General features: G+C 40.0%; 2 protein-coding genes across 2 annotated transcripts; one reads left to right on the top strand and one right to left on the bottom strand.

The window, feature by feature from the left end:
• The first annotated feature begins 1,633 nt into the window (after positions 1-1,633).
• hpdb (4-hydroxyphenylpyruvate dioxygenase b) lies at positions 1,634-7,290 on the top strand. The gene is made up of 14 exons (XM_042488479.2): positions 1,634-1,708; positions 1,851-1,877; positions 2,047-2,109; positions 2,426-2,530; positions 2,836-2,878; positions 3,319-3,401; positions 3,552-3,641; positions 4,112-4,215; positions 4,322-4,399; positions 4,986-5,148; positions 5,250-5,321; positions 5,408-5,530; positions 6,327-6,443; positions 6,593-7,290. The coding sequence occupies exons 1-14, from the start codon at positions 1,706-1,708 to the stop codon at positions 6,701-6,703; spliced, it is 1,182 nt and encodes a 393-aa protein (XP_042344413.1). The 5' UTR covers positions 1,634-1,705; the 3' UTR covers positions 6,704-7,290.
• On the bottom strand, positions 7,280-17,573 carry LOC121944108 (histone-lysine N-methyltransferase SETD1B-A-like). The gene is made up of 16 exons (XM_088076022.1): positions 17,436-17,573; positions 17,193-17,291; positions 16,806-17,076; positions 16,336-16,448; positions 15,397-16,209; positions 14,332-15,054; positions 14,129-14,165; positions 13,676-13,860; positions 13,245-13,380; positions 12,752-13,147; positions 11,090-12,124; positions 10,621-10,787; positions 9,999-10,124; positions 9,019-9,138; positions 8,632-8,769; positions 7,280-7,834 (listed from the first exon to the last, which is right to left on the bottom strand). The coding sequence occupies exons 1-16, from the start codon at positions 17,571-17,573 to the stop codon at positions 7,661-7,663; spliced, it is 4,671 nt and encodes a 1,556-aa protein (XP_087932148.1). The 3' UTR covers positions 7,280-7,660.
• Between the last annotated feature and the right edge of the window lie 787 nt (positions 17,574-18,360).

Here is an 18,360-nt window from a genome sequence, read left to right as displayed (position 1 = left end):
CAATGAAGGACTATTTAGTTAATACAGAGTAAGATAATATAATATGATTTGTTTGGGTAAATTTGAACTTTTAGCAATTTTCAATACTTTACTGAATACTAAATTTAATGATAAAAAATATATATGCATAATCCCTTCATACAGATGCAAAGGGTATATAAGCCATCACAGTGGCTGGTGCTTTGAGATCACAAAGTGCTCTGTTTGTTTGGTTTGTTGATTTAAAGGTAATCATTGTTGCAGGATGACTTTAGGTAAAAAGAGTTTTATTGCCTGGTGTTGAGATTGACCAGAAACTCATTTTTGTCCATGACTGCACTGCAATTTTAGCCAGTCTTGTCTCAGACTCATAAAAAAAGGGCTCTGGATTTTTATATTTTTTGCTAAGAAAAACTAAGATAATTTCCAACACATATAATTCACCACTGCAATGCCTTTTAATTATTTTGTAAAGACAGTTCTCGCTGTACACTTAAACACGTATACACAGTGTGGCAATGAAAGAGGTGAATGAAGAGAAATCTTATTTTTCTGTGGATGTTTTTATGGGAATGTGGATGTTTCAGATTGATTTGATGAATGCCTATGGTTTGCATTTAGCATTGATCTTCACTTGATCTCAACTCTTGAAAGTCTGAGTGTTGTCGCAGTCTCAACACACTCTGGTATTGGCCATGATGTGATTTCACCTTTGGTGGTCCTTGACTACGACACTGAGGCCTTCCCCTATGTTACACACATATAGAATTGTTACATTCAATTTAAAATTATTGTTTTATCATAGAAACAAATGAAAGCAACAGCTGAACATACCAACACTGTTGTGTTGCTGTATTTGTTTCTCAGGCTATAATACTGCAGCTAGAATCTGTAATTGTAAAGTTATTTGATGCACCAAACATATGGTCTAGTTTTCAAGTTAAAAATCAGCCTAGCCTTTCATAATATCTTTTGTTCTCTTATGTCACAACGTATATAGTGTAATAAATTGATATACATATAACCATGTACATTTTTAGATTAATCAGATTTTTAAAAATGTGTCATATGACAGCTTTGCATCCTCTTTTGTAACTCTTAAACTGGGGTAATCATAATTATTGGAAGACTACATGTGGAGAAAGATCAATGGGGTGGGGGCATTTTTTGGAGGGTTCACTCAGCTCCACTCCAGTGAGCCAATGAGAGTCCTGCATGAGTGAGCCTCCTCTCACCACTAAACACTAACATATGGCCTCCTTATAAAAAACAAAAAAAAAAAGAAAAGAAAAAAAAGCTGTAATTTTAAGCCTGTTTTAACAAAAAGATTTACATCCCTTTGCAGAAAAATGTGTTGTTTTGCATTTAGGTTGTATTATGAAAGATATACATTTGCAAAACGCCCCAAGTCTGTAGGCAGAGGCATATTTTCAATATGATAGTTAGGGTAGCATCATAATCAGCAGCTTCAAACTGACAGTGAATTAAGCAATAATGAGGTTAAATCTTAAATCTGTGGTATGTGATGTGTTTCTCCAACTACTAATCACACCGTAATCATAATCACACTATGCATCAATCATCCCTCCTCCTCTTTCCCCTCTCCTCCTCAAATATCTCCTCCTCACCGGTGGGTGTGGATTTAGGAACTTCCTTCTCAGCTTTAAAATTCAGAGGTTCACCACAGATTTCATTCTGACAGTCAGGTCAGGTCACGACGAGTAAGATGGTGAGTTACCTTTCACTGCTGAATAATTTCATATGGCTTATTTCTATTTTAAACCTTTGATAACGAGACATTTGTCAGTGTAGTTCAGTATTGCATTTCTTTTTTTTGTATAATGATTTTGTGATGTTCTTTTTGATTATAGACAACATACACGGATAAAGGCGAAAAGGTAGGTAATCTTGTCGGATGCATTGTACAACTAAGCAGAGGTTATAACGTAATGTTGCAGTAATTTATTAGTGTATTTTTGCTACAGGTTGTCTTTTCCTATAAAAATGCGTTTAAACTGATTATAAAAAAGCTTAAAATATATCAGCATGATTTCTTCTTGTCTTTAGCACGAGCAGGGCAGGTTCCTCTGCTTTGATCACCTCACATTCTGGGTTGGAAATGCAAAGCAAGTAAGTTAACTTATAACTGAGTTTTTTGAGCATATCATTATCATTTTTTTCTGACTTACTTTTCACACAGATGGAAGGGTAGACTATACACTCAGCAAGGCTATTGGTTCTCTCGAGGGGTGGAGGGGACATAGCAAGAAAACCTTCAGACCACATACTACATGTCCCGCAGCACAAACTGTGTCAGGCCTCAGTAATCACCAGGAGATGGAGCTGTCAGAGAGTTTAAGGCCAAGCTGTTGCAACCATATCCATGTTAAACTTTGTATAACATTTAACATGAAACCTCTTTGTGAATTTCTGTTGCTTTCAAAAGGCTGCATCATATTACTGTAACAAGCTGGGATTTGAGCCTTTGGCTTACCAGGGTTTGGAGACAGGCAGTCGTGAAGTGGTGTCCCATGCAGTCAAACAAGGCAAGGTAAGTGATCCTCATCACCGGAAGTAACTGCACACATCACTCTTGAGATCTGAACAGTGAGAAAATGATCGGTAACGTCAGAGCAAAACTGAAACACTTCTCTATGCAGGCTGAATAAGAGTTTGACTTAGTGAGTAGACTTCAGAGAACTTACTTTAATAGAATAACAAGACTTACCTCATAATGTTTTCTTTACTAATTAAGACTGTAACACTAGATTTCAATAAATAACTTCATAGCTTTGTTCAGAGTTCATCAAATGATAGATGCAGGAGGATTTAACGTTTTTACTTTGTGTTTCACAGATCGTTTATGTGTTCCAATCTGCCCTCAATCCTGGGAACAAAGGTAAAGCCCTGTATTGGAGCTATTTGTGTTTGCGCAAAAATTGTTGCAATTTTAAAAAATAAATAAGAAACCTGCATTTTTTTAAAATTCTACATGGAAGGTAAACTACTTGGTCATTCTGGTCATTCTTACAAAAAAAATATTTTTAAGATGTTACAATGCAGATCACAATATCTTATTCTTGCTTATATTTTGGGAAAGCAGTTTGCACTTTTATGGCTTTTGACATCTTAGATGTGCTGCTGGAAGAACATTTGGCTAATTACAATTATTCCAGTCATTCTTACAGATTTGGCAAAAAGTAAATTTATATAACATACATAAATATTTTTAAATCATTATTTTAGACAGTTAGAGAGTTGAAGATAATACTAATCATTATCGTAGTAACACCATGGTTGACTCTGTGTGGTTTAAGAATGTATCTTGTATTTTCTCAGAGATGGGAGATCATTTAGTCAAACATGGGGATGGAGTGAAGGATATTGCATTTACAGTGCAGGACTGTGACTTCCTTGTGCAGGTAACGCTACAGATTTTCATTTAAAGCGGCATTCTCAGATATTTTCTCACACACTATTCACTTTTTAGTTTAATTTCTGTTAATGAATGGAATTTGATTCATATATGCTTATAGGCATATTTCCACTTAACCATTTATCCTCACTAATAGAAAGCCAGACAGAGAGGTGCAGTTATTGTTAAAGAGCCCTTCACCCTGGAGGACAAGTATGGTAAAGTCAGACTGTGCGTGCTTCAAACGGTAAGACAAGGCACCAAGTATGATTCCTATGAATATGCATTGATTATTTTAGCCACTGTTTTTATTAAGCATATTATAATATAAGTTGAAAATAGGGTTATTGCATTGTACTGGTATTGATGATAACCATAATATTCACAATGAAAGATGAATATCGTTTTAATAATACACATATGATAATATCATGTAAATAATCACTATTCATGAAGTGTAATTGCTCCATTTTTACGATTTCGTACAGTTATGATTAAAGTTCTAAAAGTCTGTCCACCTCCATTTGCCATAAAAAGACAAAATGCATGATAACCAAAGTTAAAAGAAACATTTGAATAATAGCAATATTTTTTTCCATAAATATTGTAATAATATCATGTACTCTTAGCAATGACAACTGTGTGATGAAAATCTGACATCGTGCTCGGCCTAGTTGAAAATGTCCCAAATTGTAGACTTGCTTTTGTTTGCTACAGTACGGTGACACCACACACACGTTTGTGGAGAGGAGCGGATACAGTGGGTTGTTTCTGCCAGGATTTCAGCCCCCTCTGTTCAAGGACCCTTTATTAGCCAAATTGTGAGTGTACAAAAGTCATTATAATGTTTATAGAGTCTATAAAGTCTATAAAGTTTATAAAGTCAGAATGGCTGCTAATTTATTGTGTTTTTACTCTTCCACACAGACCGAGTGGAAACCTGAACTTCATTGATCACGTTGTGGGAAACCAACCTGACAATGAGATGGTCCCAGTGGTGGAGTGGTAATGGACTTAACTATTACTTGTAGAGTTTAGAAGCGTGCAGAGTGGAGCACGTGTGATACCAGCATAGTATCTGCTCTTCATGCATCTGTGTCATGATGAGATCTACAAAGTCAAAGGGCTGCATGACAGGATTCTTACATAACTGTTTTGTAGTGATCAGCATGACTTTGCGTTTTCTTAAGTTGGTCTCCAGTAGTTTTCCACATCTGGATCTTGTTTTGACCCCATCATCTAGGCACGCAAAAGGCGGGGAAAGGCAGTTCTCTAATTGAGCGATCTCATTGGTTGCTCCTAAAAGGAGGGGTGTATCACAGGCTAGAGGGTTACAGATGTGAAGAACCACATGGAGACGGCTCTTATGTTAAAGAGTCACTCAGTCATGTTAAGCAGGCCGCATTTCTTATTCAGATCATGATACAACTGTAGCATCAAATCTGGGCATGTAAACAATTAAAAGAAAGCTTGTACACCAGTGGAAAAACAAAAACACTGAGCATTTTAAATGATTTAACATTGGATATGTTAACACTAGTGTTCAACCCACCTTATGTTTGAACTTTATCTCCTGTTTGTGATCTGACAGGTATCAAAGAAACCTTCTCTTTCACCGCTTCTGGTCCGTGGATGACAAGCAGCTTCAGACAGAGTTTAGTGCGCTTCGCTCCATTGTTGTGGCAAACTATGAGGAGACAGTGAAGATGCCCATCAACGAGCCTGCCATGGGGAAGAGAAAGTCTCAAATTCAGGCATGTTCTTTACACTCAAACAAATGCATGGACCAGAAACAATTTTCTTGTGCATAGCTGATCAAATAACAAGTATCCTTTCCCTAAATTCTCACTCACAGGAGTATGTGGAGTACTATGGAGGTCCAGGTGTACAGCATATAGCCATGAACACATCAGACATCATCACAGCAGTGAGTATACCTGACACTTAGGCTTTGTATGTGCATGCATCACAAAAGCAGTGACAATAATGATCTGATGAATCCCGTATTTGCAGATACGTAACCTGAAGGAGCGTGGAATGGAGTTCATGTCTGTGCCGGACACCTACTATGACCAGCTGAGGGAGAACTTGAAAAACTCAAAGGTCAAAATCTCAGAGGACCTGGATGTTCTACAGGTCAGAATTAAGATCATATTTCAATCAAATATGGAGGACTGATGCGGTTTGAACTATAGCTGTTATAGTTATACATATACATATACGTTTGCTCCTTCCTGATATTGATTCGGATTCCAGAACTCCAGCCCAACCAAGTACCAATCTATTAGCACTGTGTTAAAAAAAGACGAGCTGTACATCACCAACCCTGTATGGATGTGACACACTAATCATTGTTGTATGGCATGGCTTAGGTTAAGCCCTAAATTGGTAAAATTTTCCATCATAAAATTTTCCCAAATTGCTGGCATTTATCTAGTTGTTGATATTATACAATGAAATCAGTTCTTCACTGCTCTAAAACAGTAGTTGCCAGTGGCTGCAAAGCAAAACTTGCTGTGTAGGCTAATATTTTAAAGTGGCAAAGAAAAACTGTTTATGTGTGGAATATTTTCAAGTTTATTAGTAAATGCTGTTGTGCGGAATCATTGCAGTGCATTGACTTGTGAAATCGCTGATACCAATCCAGCATTTACTGGTATTGGAACAACTCCAGTATTAACTTCATGCTTTCATGTTTGGTCAAAGGAATGATTACATCTCTGTTCATATTTAGTAACCACCATTAGTAACCAAATGTAGTGCAGTGCAGTGGAAAAGCTTTTTCTTAATTTTCAGAACATCATTTGCGGCGACTTTTGTTATGAGTGAATGAAAAGATAACACACAGAGTTAACTACTCAGCTTTACAACATTCACATGAAAAATTCTTCTCATGAGACGAATGTTATCTTGTAAACTCACTCATATCCAGGAGCTGAAGATCTTGGTGGACTACGACGACAATGGCTATTTACTTCAGATCTTCACCAAGCCAGTTCAGGATCGCCCCACCGTGTTCTTGGAAGTCATTCAGAGGCACAACCACCAGGTGAGGCGCCACTAGATAGACGACAACTTTTACAAGGAGAAAGAGGTTATACAGCATATGACTCTATATCTCAGTGTTACATCTGGGGTATAGGAACAGAATTCACTTTGCTGCCAAATCAGTAACTCAAATACATAATTTATCCACAGGGCTTTGGTGCAGGAAACTTCAAGTCTCTTTTTGAAGCCATAGAAGCGGACCAGCATGCACGAGGAAATCTAACAGTCCTGACCCCAAATGGAGTTTCAAAGAACATGTGACCCCAGTGATAAATCTCAATAACTGTCAGTTTACTATGAAAACACACTGTCTGCTGAGGGTCCTGTTTATGTTACAAGAATATTATACTAATAATGTGCTACATGGATGCTCTAAAACAGTAAGAATGCACAGAGCATGTTTATCAAAGTTATTCTTTAATTTGTTGCAACTTGCATGTTTTATTCCAGTAACATTTATTTTGTTTCAAAAAGTACCTCATTATAGCCTTTCCTGAAGTTCATGAAAGGAAGAATTTGTATCAGTTAACAGGGAGTCAATCAGACTAACCAATCACCTTCATCTTAATGCAACGCTTTCTTTTTTAATAGAATGTTAAGAAAACGAGCATCATTGATACAAGCTTGACTCAAGCAAAACACCATTTAAGCTCTCATAAATGAAAACATTTAACTTTACACTTCTGTCATCATTTGGATAATATAAGGTCAACATACATTCATTGTAACAGAGGCCCTTTGTATGATGCTTTAAGTGCCTGTTTTTCCCTCCGTGTGGGAAGAGACAGCAATTGCAATATGTGAAACAATGGTTGCCATGTGTTCATAAACTATACTGTTGACCCAAATGTCATGTCTTGTAATGTTTTTTGTAATGTTGTTATTTTTACCAAAAGAATTGCATTTTCTTTTAACAGTGGTTACATAATTATTCCATACCAGACATCCATTGATAAATTGAAGTTCAAGGAAGTTCTCTGTCCTGCTCTTGTCTTAAGTGCTTCTTAGGACAGTTTGTGACATCAGTACTCACCGAGCAGCACCACCACTCATCTGCAGAGCTTTTACGAGCTCTGGTAAGGCCTCCAGTTATTGGCTGTAAAGTTTTGAATAGTATTTAAATGTCTTTTTTTTTAACACATTCAGGGTCTGTGTCTATATTGTACAGTACCTCAGGGAAATTTGGATGCTGATATAATCAGGGCACTTGATTAGAGATTAGTTCAAGGAGCCCCGGCAGCTATCTGCTCCACACAGACAAGGAATCTTTGTTTCTTCAATGGGAAACTTGTAGTCGTATGTGATCTCTTCATTGATGCTTATCGGCTGCCGGGAGTATATCACTATCTTCTTCTGAGACTCCACAGTGATGATCTTTGCATAACAGTTAGGCTGCAAGACAGAAGGGTTATTTTGCATTAAAGGGACAGTTCACTCCAAAATCAAAAATGCTCTTTTTAACTGTGGTGCCATTTATCTGCATTGTTTTGGTGTGAGTGTTGGAGATATTAGCTGTAGAGATGTCCGCCTTCTCTCAAATAGAAAGGAACTACATGGCAATCAATTTGTGGTGCTCAAAGCACCGACACATACATTTGAAAAACTGTGTATGAGCAATGTCTCCAGGAATCATGAGCTGGTTACTCAAGATAATCCACTGACCTTATTGTGAGCTGTTTCATAGAGGATCCCTCTATGTTAGAGGCTGGCCACAGTAACATGCAAACATTAGTGGCGTCCTCCTCGGCTGAGCTGTAATGTTAGCACTAGATGCACACTTCCGTCTGTGCAGTGATACGTTTGTCAGGTGTATTTCAGTAGAAATAAAAAAGTTCCTACATGAAGCTGCTCACAACCAACTCAGTGGATTAATTTAAGTAACCAGCTCATGATTTCTGAAAAGAGACATTACTGTTTAGTTTTTTTTAAAGGTATAGTTTTGGCACTTTCTTCACCACAAGTCGAGTGCCATCTAGTTCCATTATATTAGAGAGAAGGCAGAAATCTTTAAAGCCGATGTCACCAACAGTTAGCAACTCACACCACAACGATCTGATATAATAAATAGCACGGCAGGAAAGAGGAAAAATCTGTATTTCTGATTTTGGGGTGAACTGCCCTTTAAGAATCACATGAAACAAATCTTGAAATTATTTATTATCATGTCCATCTCCAGCCACGGTACTCACATTGCAACTGTGGTTTATAAATCTGGCTAAGTTCCCACATTTGGTGGCATCAATGATGGTGTCTTGATCAACCCGAAACAAATAGCTGCTCCCAATGCCCTCCTCCTCATATCTCTGCTCCCTCATGTCGGCGATGACCTAAGAAAAAAGAAAACAAATGCACCCATCCATGTGAGTGTTGTTTATCTCTGTCACCCTACTCACACGCCTGGAAAGTACCCAGAATAACCAGTGGATCCCAGTGGGCCACTGGTCCAATTCAAGGGAAACAAACATGGGAAAGGGCAGCTTGTTTAAAACCTTGTCAGTGGCATTTGTTACAAATGGTTTGTGCATTCCAGTCTGAATATATTCCAAAGTCTTGTCATTAGAGTGAGTTTGTCTCACCTGTCTGATGATTTGACCCACATATTCAATCACCATCTCATCTGCCGCTATCGGCTCCATTGCAAACAGGCCCCACTCATGAATATCACTCCGGCTGAAACGAATCCTCTTCTTTCGGAACTAATGTATATTGTGACAAAAAGAGACACGAGCCATTTGTTAACATGCGCTCCATCTGCTGCAAATACTGACATGACAGTTGACTACTTTCTGATATTTTTTCAAATGATTGTGTTCAGCTCAGGTATAAAAAATAAAATGTAATTTAAAAAAGACCACGACAAAGTCTGTGCAGCTGAACAGGTACATAATACTATTGAGGTTTTTAAATGTCTCACTTTACAGTGTTTTGAGTAAAACAACAGATCACATTCACCACTTCTGTATGAAAAAGACTGCAAATAAAATTAAACTGTGAATGGCTACAGCAAGGGCTGATTTGAATAGTATCACCCTCGTGAATGGTATTCATTTGACAATTTTGTCAATTTAAGTATATGGGAAGTGCAGTTGTAATAAAAAAGTTACATGCAAGCATACAAATAGTACCAGATTAGACAGAATCTAACTTATATTTACCAAACTGTCACAAACTGGCTCAGTGCGACAAGGAGGGAGTCCACACAAGAGATTAAGTAAAAACTATCATAATTTATTACACTAAGACATGCAAAAACGAATAAACCAAACAAACCAAACCCAACAATGCAGGGTGGATGTCTGCTGGAGGAAGGGAGAAAATGAGTCGACACCTGGGCCAGCTTTTATAGCTGGGTAGGCTCAGGTGAGCTTAATCAAGCTAACAACCCTCCCATGTCAGCAAGCTACACACTGATAACAGATTGGTTGTGTTTTATTCAGATAAGTAGAGAGAGATAGCAAGCGACAACAAATTCATATCAAATTGTTTGGACATCATCCAAGTTTAAGTTAGGGTTTTTACAGATGAGTATACATTTCTTCACTTATCATTTTCTCACCTTCAGCTGGTTGAACTTGACCAGGTCACTATCACAGCTGAAAGAGGACAGCAGGCGACGCTGTTCACACCTGAAGTCAGATCCAGCACGCAGTGAGGTCGACTGCTGGGCTGGATTGCACATTCCCTGCTGGAATATTTGATGACATTAAGCACTAAATGGAATTAACTGGGCACTGAGACCATCACAGTTTCCCCCCGTAAAAGGTGTAGGTGGTAACTTTTACAAAAACAAGGTTTTTTTTTTACATTTAACTGTCTGTATATTCACATAGCAGTAGATGAGACAGAAAAAAGTAATGTTTCTCTGCCTCCTCATAGTGCTTCTAATGATATCTGCAGGAATTTTACAGCTAAGAACTATGAAAACACATGCTTCTGATTCAGTCTGACACCCCTTTTTCAAACAATGACTTACATGATTGGCAGCTGCGTTCGAAACTCCTTAGCTCTGACTGTTCGTTTTCATTGAGCCACAGTGGATTAGCACTATGACGAGGAGGAGCTGCATGATTTTGTTCCAGATAATCTGTGTCATGTACTACCATCTGGATATGGTAACGGTTTCAGCAAATGTGACAAATATGTATTTTTATAAGAGCTACAAACTGTAGCTTTATTACCTTATTACTTGTGGATGGAAGCTCAGCAGTGAGCTTTGTGTTGTTGAGGTATTTCATTTTATCTTTCCTGCTGATTTTGTAGAACCCTTCACTGCGAGCAGAGCCGGTAATGTGATTTGGCAGCCAGGATCTGTGCTCCTCACTCCTCTCTGTGAGGACTTTAGTCAGTGATCTGCAGTTAAGGATGTCAAGCACAGAATATGATCTACAGACACGTGTATCGAGTAAAGTAGATTACTGAGGTATCTGAAGTCATTATACACAAGGTTTAATTGAAGGGTTTTAACTTCTTCTAAAATATTAGAATTTAATTATAACTTATATAGCATTACAGACTTAATGTCACTCTTTTGTTTATGGTACAGTTCAAATTTTACACTTATTCATATGTTATCAGTTACTTGGTGCACAAACTGTAAACTCACTTTCATCTTATTTAATTTCAAAATGACACAATTAGAAAGGATATGAGGGTGAGGTATCCACAGGGTGTCACTGATCCACCCGAAGCCATTATCCCGCGCCTGCAGCCTTTCATATGTCCACTGCAGCAGCCTCGTGTCTTCTTCATCCAGGCCCTCCTTCCAAACACTATGCAGTATCCTCCTCTCCTCAAAGGGTGAACGCCACCTGTGAGGACGACTCTGAGAGGAGAGAGAACCAGTGATTCTTTTAAGTGATCTCCGCCGACGATGCTTTCTCCACCTCCTCCTTAACCGCCTCCAATGTTTCCTCCTTAACGAAGATTTCTCTGTCTCTCTTCTATTCTCCTCATCCAGAAGCCCAGGCACGTTCTCCAGTCCCTGCAAGGGCTTCATTCTCACACCTGAACTGATCCACATGTCCCTCCCATCCGCAGCATCAGACTCAGAGAGGCTGCATGGGGAGGACACTGAGATAGGGGAGCCTCCGAGAGAATCAGACAACAGGGGCTGTAAAGTCGTCACCAGACGTGTTTTCCTCCTGTGGACTATGGCTCTTTGAGGTATGATGATGTCTCTTCCAGGAGTCTTTGGGGCTGTGATATATGGATTACTAGAAAGGCATGGCACAGGAGGTGGGCTGCTAGCAGTTGGGCACACCGCTATGCTAACTTCTGATGTGATCGTCTCTCTGCCCGGCGTTGCTGGAGCTCTCCCAGAGCTGTATTGAGTCCACTCACATCTATCCTCTCGACCAGGAGTTTTGGGCATATCCTGGTATGATGGGTACAAGGGCGGGAGATCAGAGGGCGCTAGAACATGCTCAGTGCCTGCTGGAGAGAGGGAGAGGACTTCATCGGCAGAGTCCACACTTTCAAATTCAGCCACAATCCCCTTTCCCGGTGTTTGTGGTCGTTCCACCTCCTCAACAGCTGGGGATGTAGGTTTGCTTCTTATCAGTTCAGGGTCGCTGTCCAGCAAGTAGCCAGTAGGAGTGAGAGGCCTCGGGATTTCTATGTACCTGAGGGACTCTTCCATCCATTCAGGGCTCCCCATCTCTACATCAAGGTGTGGCTCAACTGCTACACAAATAAATAACAAGAAAATATTACAAAATCGTACTTTCACCAACATTTTTGTCAATACTTTAGTCCCATTTCTCACACAAACTATTGACACAGTTGTGCTCCCCAGAGGATCAACTGTAATAACTACATATTATTACAGTACTTGCTCAACAACACAAATGCCGTCCCACCAGCCTCAGCAGTAGTTTGTGTTTCATGCTAATTGGCAAATGTTAGCATGCTAACACACCAAACTATGAGTGTGAACATGATAAACATGATACATGCTAAGCATCAACATGTTATCATTATGTTTGTGAGCGTGTTAGTGTGTTGATTTTAGCATTTAGCTCAAAGCACCACTGCACCTACACACAGCTCACAGAGCTAGCTAGCATAATTATAGAAGTTACTATGATGATCGGTAAATATGAAAATCATGCATGGGGAGGATAAATGCCGTTTACCTCTGTCAAACAATATCTGTAAATCATTTTACTGGACAAAGAATAGGGATGTAATGAAAATGTTTTGATTGCCATTTTAGCATACAATTACCATCAAACAACAAACATTATTTGAACTGTCCTAATGCTAGAAACTATTTCCCTTTACTGCTATAAAGCACGCTGGATATATAACCTGGCAGTCCTATAGGCGATGGAGGCTGCAGGTGGTCCTGGGGTTCACTGGTTTGGAGCTCCATCGTGACATCCAAGTCACAAGTGTCTCGTTGACAGGATGCGTACTGGTTCTCTTCAGTTCCCTCTCTATGAAATGGATCTGCCCAGTCCAGCTGAGCACCAGGGGTTAGCGGGGCTGAGGGGGTGACGGGAGGCTCCAGCTCCATCGACTCTTCATCTGATGATATGACGATACACTCGCCACTCCTGTCACCGTCCTCCTCCATATCTTCATCTTCAAGACTAAGGTCAGAGTAGGACAAGTCCTCAAAGCTCTCGGAGGAGAATGAGTCAGTGGAGTCGAAGTCTGACGAGTAGTCACTTTCCTCTGAGGAGCTGCTCTCCGAACAAGCCTCTAGAATTGAAAAAAAGAAACAAAGTATTTAGGATACACATTGGTATGCGACTACTCTAATTCTTAAATATTGCAACTATATGACCCTTTAACGTACCGTTATCTGAGTGCTGCACTCCATCACTGGTTGGGAAGATGACAGCATCCTCATCCTCTGTGTGTTTTTGTGCGGTCTCCTTTTCTTCCTCAGAATGATTCCTGTCATCGCCATCATCGTGATCATCTCTGTCGCACTGATTAGAGCACAAGAAAGAATTTCATAGTACTTTAAGCATATAGACAGTTTATCATATCAATACTTTGAATTGATTCTGGAAAAATTGTATGAGGAAACTATTTTCAAGTTTTTGCAACCCATCACAGCCATTTAAGAGCTGCCAGTGAAAACACATGCAGGACTTTTATATAAAGACATGATTTAGTTTATTTGAAAGTTTTCTTTGAAAAACTGAAACAGAGTATTTGAACCACACTACAGGCTTCTTTTTCTGATTTAACAATTACTTTTTGTGCAAATTCTCTAATTACCAGGATTTGAGGTTGATCAACTGTAACAATAGCCTCCACTTTGTCTGATGTTATTTCTTCCTCCTGAGGTGCGTTATCTTCTTCCCTCCCTTCATCATCATCTTCATCACTGTCAAGCTCATGTGGTCTTGCATGTCTGCGTTTGGCTCTCTCGGGTGTCATTTTATCATCCCCCTGTTTCACATCTACATGGAAAGAGAGCCACACAGCTGTTCAAGCAACAGATATTGATGAGTTATTTATAAAATGAGGATTACTTGCATTATAAGCACTGACCAGAGCTTTTATTATTACAACACGACACATTTCCTGTCTCTTCTGATGTAGCCGTATCATCAGGTCTTTTCCTTTTTACCTGCATAACAATATGTTATTTTACATTACTCTAGGTTATGCATCATTCAGAGGTCAAAAGCCGATGTCTTCTATATTACAGTAAATATAATAGTTTACCTTGAAGGATGGCAGTGGAGGTTTTTTGCCCTGGCCACTGATGCGATTGAGGGGATTAATTTGATTTTTCCTCACTTCAGCACATGTTGCTCCACTTTTCAAAGGAGAAACTTGTATCTTGTGGATAAAAAAAACAATAACAATGAATCTAGTGGCTCCAACAAGACAGAAATGTGAGATAATGAAGGAGGTCAAGAGCTTACTTTCGTTGTCTTCTCTTGACAGTCCCACCAGTCCTCAAATGCCTTGAAAGCGATTCCTTCCACCATTCTACGTGTAATGTCCTTTTTAATGATTGACTTCAGTTCATCCATGATGACTTCTAAAACTTTTTCTACTGTGACCTTATGAGGGTTTTCCCACACAAGTGGGTAGTCTGGTGGTGGCACAAAGGGGTTAAACCTGGGAAAAGAAGGAGCAGGCCAGGGTGGTCGCGGAATGGTTGGGAATGGCAAAGGTGCACTGCGATGCCTTGGAGGATTCCCCTTCTCCAGAGAGCCTGCCGGCAGCGTGGGTATGGGATACGTGTGCACAGGACGAGGAGCAGAGGGCTGCACAATTAAAGGTGGAGGTGGTCTGAGAAAAGTTGGTGGGGGAGGTATTGAAGGAGGAGGAAGAATAGGGGGAGGAGGAATGGGAATTGCGGTGTGATGGCCTGGAGGTGGGATCCAGCCTGGAGGTGGGATGGGGATGGTGCCATTTGGCAGGCGAGGTGGGACAGGTGGTGGAAAGGGAGGAATGGGGAAAGGAAAAGGGATGACTGGTGGATGGGAGCACCCAGATTGGACAGCAGGAGGAGCTCTGGAGGTAGTCAGCTGAGTGGTGCTATTGAGAGAAGAAAAGGATGGAGGCTGAGGAGGAGGGGTGATGTGTTTTATAGGTGTCAAAGCTGAGTGCTCCTTGTCTTCATTTGCTGCAGGATAATCCTGAGTAAGACAGAAAAAAATCTGAATGACTAATTTGCAGCACAACATACTTTAACGCAGGTACCAACATAATAAATGCTCATTTCATTGTCATCATGGTGTATATCCAGATCTAAAAGGATTTACCTTTGGACGAGAAAAAGACTGGAACCTCTCTGCCTCTTTTTCATTTAAGTGAGCTATACTTTCAGTGTGTGTGAAATCAGACGGAGACTGGGCACTTCTTGTTAGAAACAAAACAGCTTGTGCCGTTTCATCCTCTTCATTTTCAACAAGTGTTGCTGAACTGACATCCCCCAGATAATTGCAAGAACGCTGGTGACTGTTTGTGAGGTCACAAACAAGCGGGTCATCTGAGAAAGCGGAGCAAGGTGAAGTCGGGCTGTCCTGAGACTGCACATCAGCCTCAAAAATCTTTCTATCAAAGTATGAGGGATCACTAAACTGGCTGCTTGTCAGCAAACTTTCAATCCGGGAGTCCAAACTCCCCCCCTCTGGCGGGGGACTGCTAGGTGAACAGTTACCAGCAGATGGAGATAACTCTGTTATGCGTGCATGATCATCAGGTGGGGAGGATGCTGCTGTCTGCCGGTCAGCTGTGAAATTAATGCTCAGGATGCTGAAAGAATTGCAGTTCTGTTGTAAAGGCTTGGAGGTAGCGGTGACCACGTCCCTGGACTCCTGGCAGGAGGAGGCCAGGTCAAATGAACGTTCCGCAGTATTTTGAGAAGAGGATTGTGCACCGTGATCCCACAGTGCAAGCTGCTGGCTGCTACTTTGGATGGAGAGGGGATGTGGTGGCTGTGGCTGGCAGTGCTTCAAAATTAGAGTGACATCTGATACTTCGCTAGATCCTCTGTGATACCTCGCAGGTTTGCGACGACAGAACTCTCGTCTCAAATGTTTGTGAACACTGTAGGTGGAGGGCTCCCCCTGGAGGACGGGAGTTGCCTGAAGACTGGAGTAGCAAGAGTCCTGGGAGAGAGGAGTCGCAGAGAAGCAAGGCGTGCGGGGGGTTCCCTGAGAACGTGGCGTAAGCCCAAAGCTGCAAGGTGTGTCCTGCCAAATACTGGAGTAGGCTGTGTCCAGAGAGAGGGGTGTGGCGATGCTGGTGGGGCTGGAGAAACTCCCCTGTCGCTGCGTGGCTGTGCTGCCCTGAAAGAGATGGATAATATATAGAAATAAAGATAACAGCTTAGAGATAATATCCTTAAAGCACATTAATTCAAAATATTTAATATACATAACTTCACCATAATATGCAACTTTAAAAACGCTTACCAGCAAACTGTCGATTGAGCTTTGAATAGCTCGCTCATTGCTACCCACTGGTAGAGTCCAAGGAGTACAAAGGCCCCGTAAGAGGAGCTGGAGATATTGTGCCCTGTTTTCACCTGAGAGAGGTTGCACATTACAATTAATCAACAAATTAAACAGTAATTGGGTGGTTTAATGTCATTTTACCATACATCTTTGTCCAAGACAGAATGAGAGAGTGTTTCTCCTGGATTAAGGTGCAACATGAACAAAACCACAATATACAAGAACACAAACATTTTTACAACACAACACAGTCCCCAAGCCTGCATACCTAAGGTGTATGGAGTGCAAGTTAAAAAATAATATAGAATAGTTACAATAATTTAAGATAAACTAATTATCTTCTGTAACAATTTTACCTTAACTACAATATAAATAAATAAATAAATAAATATATATATACATATATAAACATAAGATATTTTTGTTACCTTTAGGATCAATTTCCACATGAATAACATTTCCCATCACTGACGTCTGATGGAGGTGCTTGACAGTGTCTTTTGCGGCCTTCACTGTGTCGAAGACGACCTTTGCAATCCCTAAATGCTTCTTGTTCTTAGGATTGTAAAATATTTCCACTTCTTCAAGGTTGCCATATTTATTGCACATATGAGTCAAGAACGCCTCCCTCACATTGTCGTTCAACCCAGAAAATGTCACTTCTTTGGGAGGAACAGGACCAACATACCACTCATCAACCTGAAAAGACATAGATAAACAACTATTTGTATTATTATTATTATTATTATTAATATTAATATTACCATCATAGTTATATTCAGTTTTGTTATTATGATTATGATGTTGACTATGACCTTAAATTTAGAAATCAGCAGATCAGTCTTGTTGCATTTGCTCCAGAGGCGGCAGATGCGGGGATCTCTGACTGTCTCCACAGGAAACAGACCTAAGTCCTCAACCTGTTGAGGTAAACGACATCCATCATTACAATGGAAAACGTACGTGCTTGTTTGACACAATATTATACAGGGGAACTGTGTTGACAGGCGGTTATCTACTGAAGACAAACAATAAGCAGATTATTTAAACGTGCTCACGGGTATGTTAAACTGTTGTCCATCATAACGGTACACTTTGTACAGTCCTTTTGTCAAAGCAGGGTCAATAATCAACTTGCAACTTGTCCAGTGCTGAGGCGGTGTCTCTCTCTCAGTAGTTTGTTTTTCGCTTTCCATTACATTCGTCAAAACCTGGAAATATAACACAATAGGCAACATATGCTATCATTTGTAGCACGACGAATACAGCTGTTTGCTAGCTTACATTAGTCCGTCACTGGAGGTTAACACGCCCCAACAGGTGATGGAGAGCATCACCTGTAACCTTATCTCTCTCTGAAATATAACAAGCTACAGCATGAAGAATGTCTAAATACTTAAAGTGAAGTCTAACGAAACGTTTTCAACTCGCTTACCTGAACCAAAGTTTTATCCTTTGATGGAGCAACATTGTGGAAAAGCTGCGGTGAATTTCGGTGTTTTCACAGTGCGTCGCCCAGGTTGGAGAATAGATCCATCCGCCAGGAGACAGAAACGGAATATAGATCCGTCAGCGAGGCGGAAGCACACAAAAGGTTGGAGGAAGGTGAGTTAACAGGCGTCAGGTGTGTTTCTATGCATCTTTTGGGTTTTTTATAATACAATATGTTCTTTGGTAATTTAAAACTAAAAAAGTAAATTATTTTTAAAAATTATTTTAAAAAAATGTAATTTATATACAATAATATACTGACTACATGCTTTAACTTGATCTTTAATGCTGTTCATGGTCCCTTACAAATAAAATAAAAGAAATCACACACACACACACACACACACACACACACACACACACACACACACACACACACATATGTTTTAGATAATAATTAATGTCTGGATACATTTATTAAAGATTGGTCCTGCTTGGGGTGGTATATCCTATTGTCAGCTGAAATAGGCTCCAGACACCCTGCAACTCTAA

Source organism: Plectropomus leopardus, chromosome 4, assembly GCF_026936395.1.
Source record: "Plectropomus leopardus strain MGB_pleo_1.0 chromosome 4, ASM2693639v1, whole genome shotgun sequence".
NCBI classification, from domain to species: domain Eukaryota; kingdom Metazoa; phylum Chordata; class Actinopteri; order Perciformes; family Serranidae; genus Plectropomus; species Plectropomus leopardus.
The sequence above is the reverse complement of the archived record's forward strand: the minus strand, read 5'-3'. Positions and strand labels throughout refer to the sequence as shown.